The sequence below is a fragment of the Andrographis paniculata genome, unplaced genomic scaffold (genome assembly GCF_009805555.1).
Source record: "Andrographis paniculata isolate CXL003 unplaced genomic scaffold, ASM980555v1 Contig65END, whole genome shotgun sequence".
Classification (NCBI taxonomy): Eukaryota; Viridiplantae; Streptophyta; class Magnoliopsida; order Lamiales; family Acanthaceae; genus Andrographis; species Andrographis paniculata.
In genome coordinates this window covers 4962177-4968414 of record NW_026137601.1, presented here as the reverse complement: position 1 = coordinate 4968414, position 6238 = coordinate 4962177, and the positions used below count along the sequence as shown (strand labels likewise).

Here is a 6238-nt window from a genome sequence, read left to right as displayed (position 1 = left end):
TTATGGATACAACACGTGGATACATATTTTAACAAGAATGAGTAATAATTATTATTATTTTTTTTTATCTTTGTAGTAAATATATTTCTAAAGGTTTACACATTTAATTTTTTATCTCTCTAATCACAATAAATATATATATATATATATATTTACTATGTTTGACCACAATATATATTATAAACATTCTCAAATTTACACTAATACGGTTAAAACACAAACGTAAAAAATAAATCTTTACACACAAAGTACTATCAACAATCAATGCTAAAAATAAATATAAACTTTACTAGTAGATGAAACTAATACTTCCTCCGTCCCGTAGAAAGATTTTCGTTTATTTTTGCATATAAATTTTTTAATATTAATATTATATCCGGTTGTAGTAAAAAAGATAAAAATACATTTATTAGTATTGTGTTATATAAATTAATGGCATTTCTGTAATATAAGTTGGAATGATATTTTTTTATGTTGAGTATGTAGTACAATTATTAAATTAGAAAATTATTACTTTATTTTGGAACAGAAAAAAATAAAAAATGACAATATTTCAATAGGACTAATGGAATATATTTTTTTAACTAAAAAGATAAACGAATTTTTGTTTTAAAGAAGTTTAAAAAGAAAAGTAAAAGTAAATTTGAACAAAAGAAAGAGTAATAAACATAATTAGGATAAAAATTATATAGTAGAAAAAATAAAATGTACAAATGAGTTTAATCAAGATATGTAAATCATACATCTTTTAACACTATGAAACATACTTTGACAAAAACTCATAGACTTATAAATACTATACTATGGGGTTTCAAATTCCAATCCCCAAAACAACCTTATACCGTAACAACAACAACAAAAAAATTAAACAAGCAATGCAAAAAAAAATCAATAATTTAGCTTGAAAGATATAAAATTAGAAAAAATAAAATAAAAAATTATATGAACTCAATCCCTCTATTCTTCTGACTTGTGATCTCCATGTTCATCATGGTCGGGTTTGGGTTCAGGTTCAGGTTGGTTTTCAGGAGCATCTTTAGCCTCATCGCCGCCGTCATCTTCTTTGGCGTCTTCCTTGTCTTGATGGTGCTTGGGGTGATCGACGGGGGTCTGGCCGGGAGATTCAGTGTCGAGGGGCTGGTCGGAGGAGTTGTTGCGCTTGTGAGTCGCGGCTTGGAGGACATGTTGGTAATTTCCCTTTTCCATGAATAGTTGTTGGAAGTGATGTTTGCAGTAGAGGACGCCGTCGAGAGCGGCGTAGTTGGAGTGGGTGAGAGGGCAGCCTCCATGGGCACATTTGAAGCATGATTTGTGGTATGCTTCTCCCTCCATTGCCATCTGCAAAATATCATCCATTTTCGTTGCCCCATGCCAAAACATATATGTATGTATGTTAAATTTAAATAAAAGATCGATCAGGCTTACATTATTACAAAAATTATATTACTTTCGTCCATCCACCGTCAATTAACCCATTTAGTTTTTGCATGTTCATCTTTAAATATTAATTTTTATTATATCAAAACGTAGTACAAATTAAAGAAAAATGGAAAAATGCTTCTGTTGTAATGATATTTGTACAAAACATTATGCAAATATAAATATATTAAAATAATGATGCCAAACACAAATGGATAGATTGGCAGTAGATGGATGTATAATATATATATATATATATATGATGAAGTTAGTTAACCTTTTCAAGAGGATAGACAGTCTTGGTGCAGGCAGCACATTTGTCTTGTGTTCCTGAGAACATGGCTGACAGTTTGTTTGGTGCCTTTGAACCATCCTTATCCTGTTTGGCTGTGAACAGAAACACATATATATATATATATGTATGTATATTAGCCATGGAAGTTAGAGGTTAAAGAAGATGGATATTTGGGGTCGAAGAAATTGTGTTGTTAAGATCTTAATTAATTACCAGTAGTATGGAAGTTCTTGCTGAAATTTCCCGACTCCTTGAACAGCTGCTCGAAATGTGGCTTGCAGTAGAGAACTCCATCCATCGACGAGTAGTTGCTCATCTGCCATCAAATTGTTGTAATAAAATAAATCGAGCGAATACATGCGTGATTGTCGTATACAAATCATTTGTACTATCCATATATATATATATATATGTGTGTGTGTGTGTTTGTGGAGACCGCTAGCGTTAATCAACATCTTAATAGCATGTGGAAATAATACACAAATAGATATGTGGAATTAAAATAGCATGTGTTGTGTGAATTATTATCATGTGCTGTCAGTTCATACCATGTTTTATGCTATATTAACATGTGGCATGAATTTGGATCAATTATTGGCATGTACTGTATAGACTATATTATCGTGTTTTGTAATTTTATATTGAAATCAATAATAATACATATATATATATATATATATATATATATGAATGTAAGAACAAAGAGTTTGGAGTACTCACAACAAGGGTGCCTTTACAATGGCTGCATTTGAAGCAAGATTTGTGATAGGTTTGTCCGTCGACAGACAACAAATCCAAGAAATAAACAGTCTTATCGCAAGCCTTGCATTTGTCCAATGTTCCTGTGAACGTCGACATCCTTAGTTATCTTATAATTTTTTCTTCTTTTTTCGTTTTTTTTTTTTTTTGTTTGTTTGTTTCCGCCTCCACCTCCTTCGAGTTCTTGTTCTTAATGGCTTTCGCGGAATAGGGTGAAGGATAAATTAATGAAGTCCCTTAGGGGGTGTCTAAACAACATTAAATTTAATAGGAAAACTTAATGTGTTTTTTTTATATGAGATTGATCCAAAAATAGAAAATCCCTCTTGACAATGGATGGAAATGTTTCGACAAAAAATGGGATTCGAACACGTTGTTGGAATCATCGTACAAGCAAAGTTTGGGTTGTCGAATTATGCGATATATTTGGACGGAAAATAGGGTTGTGTTTTTTCTTTTTTTGGTTCAATTGGTCCGTTAGGATGATTTCTTTCGCATGTTGGTAGTTATGTTAGTTTTAAAGGTTGTTTCGATTTTTTATTCTATTTTAGTACGTGTATAACAAACTGAGGGAGAAATTGTAAATAATAACAATCATTTCTACTATAATTTGATATAATATAATTATAATTTACAAGATTTAATTTTAGACTTTGTTTGTTCGAAAGTTTTCACTTATTTTTATATTATTCATATAATTTTTTTGAAATATTAAACTGAATATTTATTTTTTTATTTTTTATTTTATATAAAATAATATTTTATCTATCTGTATCTTATTAAATAATTATTTATATTAAAAATGTTAGTATTCAAAATCCAAATCTCAATACAATTGATTTCCTACAAATAAACAGAGCATTAATGGTACAAAATTATATTATAATTTACCTTTTTTCACAAGTGGTTGAAGATTTTTGGTAGGTGGATAATGAAATTAACGTTTAGCATTTGATTTGATTTTTTATATTTAATACTTTTAATCTGATATTTTATAAAATAATTAGTATATTTTTATAAGAAATCGCAAATGTTGTATAATAAAACAAAAACTGAAATCATCGTCATTAAATTTGTGTGTATTTTGATGGCAATTATATTCTGAATTTTTTAACAGTCATCATGCATGGATCATTCGATTAATGAAATTTAATGGATCAGGCCTAGTCATTACGTTAATTCAATCTAATATTTTTATAATGTTTTATATACAGGGCGGATGTATGTGAGGCAAGGGGGCTGAAGCCCCCTCTCCCCCCACTCCAATCCCTTATAATTTTTAATTTTTTGTTTTTATTTTATAACATATAATATAAAAAATAATAAATAAATTAAAAAATTACAAAAAATTGATAGAATATTTATATGAAAAATAAATTTTGAATAATAAAAAAATTTATATCATAATAATTTTTTGATAATATAAAAATAAATATGAACAAAAGAGTAATAAATAATAATTAAAAAAAAATCTTCAAAAATTTCTCAACTAAATACACCCAAAATGATATTTTTAACAGTTTTTTCTTTTTAATAAATGTTTTTATTATTTATCAATTTCATATAATACAAAATTCATCTTGTAATATGCAGTTGTCAATGTAGATTGATATTTTGTAAGATTTTCGAAATATGATAACTCCATTGATAAAATTATTGGATAAAAATAGATGATGATCGTTTCAAAATTTTAAAAATTAGTCCCCCTTTCATCCTGTCCGGTTCCGCCTCTGTTTATATATATATATATATATATACACATATAAAGACAAGTGTTAAAATTACTTAAATCATATTATACAACACAATTGTACGGAACTCAATAATCTATGATGCAGTTCAATAAAACGTTTGGATCGATTATTACACTACCAAAAAACTGACTTTTTGTAGTAGTAAAAGGCTCGTAACAAAAATGTTATTTTCATGCAAAAAAATTCTTTTGTATTGACATTGTTACGGATTTTGAACGGTATGAGAAATTGCGGCACAAAAAGGTTATTGTTGCGAAAAAATTCGTAACAAATAAGTGGCGGTCAACGCCTTTAATATTCATGTGTTAATTATATTTGTTATATTTTATCGTCCACAACAAAAAGTGCGATTATGTTTTTGCTACGAAATATGTCCGCAACAAAAAATATCGTACAAAATTGGTGTTCTTGTCAGAAATTCTTTTTTTAGCGGAATATGTCTATAACAAAAAATGCGGAACAAAAAGTAAACTTCATTGTAGAGATCTTTTTGTTACGGAAATATGTCCATGATAAAAAAAAAATACACTACATATACCTCGTTTAAAAAATCTTTTGTTACAAACTAGTCCGCAACAAAGTTTGTGGTACTCACCGTGAATTTTTTTTATTTCAAAAAAGTGTCCGTAACAACAAATACGGTACAAAAGGCGTATTTGCGTCGAATAAAATTTTTATTGCCACAAAAGCCAATAGACTTGACTTCTTTTTTGTTACGGACCCAACTTTGTGGCACTACAAAAAAATATGGTCATTTATAGCAAAATCTTATCCGATACAATGTTTTCGTTACAAAAACTATTTTTTGTTCCGAATATTTCCATAACAAATGATTTTTTCGATTTGATCAACTTTTTTTTCTTTTGTTACAACTACAATAACTTCAATGTTAAATTTCAAACTAAATATAAAATAATTTTAAATAATATATCATATATATAGTACTTATTTATTAATATATATATATAATTAATATTAATAGAATTATTTATTTAAAATTAAAATTATTATATACTCCCTTTGTCCGAGCAAAAATGGAGCTTTTTGTTTGGGCACGGAAATTTAGGTAATATAGATTAGTTATTTAGGTAATGGAGTTAGTTATTTAATGATTAAAAGAAATTTAAAATATGTGTTTAAAGATTTTTAACATTATATCTCAATACAATATATATAATATGAATATCATTTTTATAGAGAGAAAAATTGTATATAATACAAATAAATAAATAAATAAATAAATTTATTTATCATTATCATAGTTTTATAAAAAAAATGAAGAGTTTTAAAGGTAAACAAAAATATTTTTTAATTGAGGAGATAAAAATAAATAAGTTAGAAATTTGATTAAATGATTTATATTTGTTAAATGTGTTTAATGATAATAAATTTACTACAAATAAAAAAAGGGTTATCTTTGATGGGAGCGGACAAAAAAAAATGGATTATTTGTGGCGAGAGAAGGAGTACAATTAAAAATTAAATTAAAATAACAATTTTAACTAAATTAAAACATAATTTCCTAATTAGCCCTCCACCCCCACTTCTCACTGTTTCTTCAATCTTCTTCTTTGCCTTCTCTTTTTCTTCTTTCTTCTTTCTTTAAAATGTGACTCTAAAAAATTAGTCATATTAATATTAAATCGTTATCATAAATGAATAAGTGCAATTAGTATATATGTATTTATTGATGTATTAATAATAATAATAATAATAATAAAAATGACATGTGTATTTAGTAACAAAACATAGATAGTTAAAAAATTAAAAAAAAAAATAGCTATAATAAAGGTTGAATTAGACTTTTTAAAAAATAACTAACAAAAATGTGTACCTTCAATGGAAAATAAAGTGAAAAACAAAAGAAAAAAAATATGAAATATATTATAACAAAGGATCTCATATAAATTTTAAACATTTCTTTAGTTCTTAAAATCAAAAGCCAATCAACCAAACACACTTTAGGTCCGTTGTGTGTTCCGAATCAACTGCAAGGGTTATTCGACTCTAT

General features: G+C 26.9%; 1 protein-coding gene across 1 annotated transcript; it reads right to left on the bottom strand.

Annotated features, from left to right (window-relative positions):
* Positions 1-790: 790 nt before the first annotated feature.
* Positions 791-2572, bottom strand: LOC127262533 (LIM domain-containing protein PLIM2c-like). Its single transcript, XM_051291251.1, has 4 exons — positions 2435-2572; positions 1928-2030; positions 1697-1806; positions 791-1338 (listed from the first exon to the last, which is right to left on the bottom strand). The coding sequence occupies exons 1-4, from the start codon at positions 2570-2572 to the stop codon at positions 958-960; spliced, it is 732 nt and encodes a 243-aa protein (XP_051147208.1). The 3' UTR covers positions 791-957.
* Between the last annotated feature and the right edge of the window lie 3666 nt (positions 2573-6238).

Bases quoted from the DNA above. Each gene is read 5' to 3' on its own strand.
- LOC127262533 (XM_051291251.1), bottom strand. From the start codon at position 2,572: ATGTCGACGTTCACAGGAACATTGGACAAATGCAAGGCTTGCGATAAG. The intron at 2,031-2,434 runs GTGAGTACTCCA...ATTTGATGGCAG, and splicing joins ATTGTAAAGGCACCCTTGTT to ATGAGCAACTACTCGTCGAT. The intron at 1,339-1,696 runs GTTAACTAACTT...GATATTTTGCAG, and splicing joins CTGTCTATCCTCTTGAAAAG to ATGGCAATGGAGGGAGAAGC.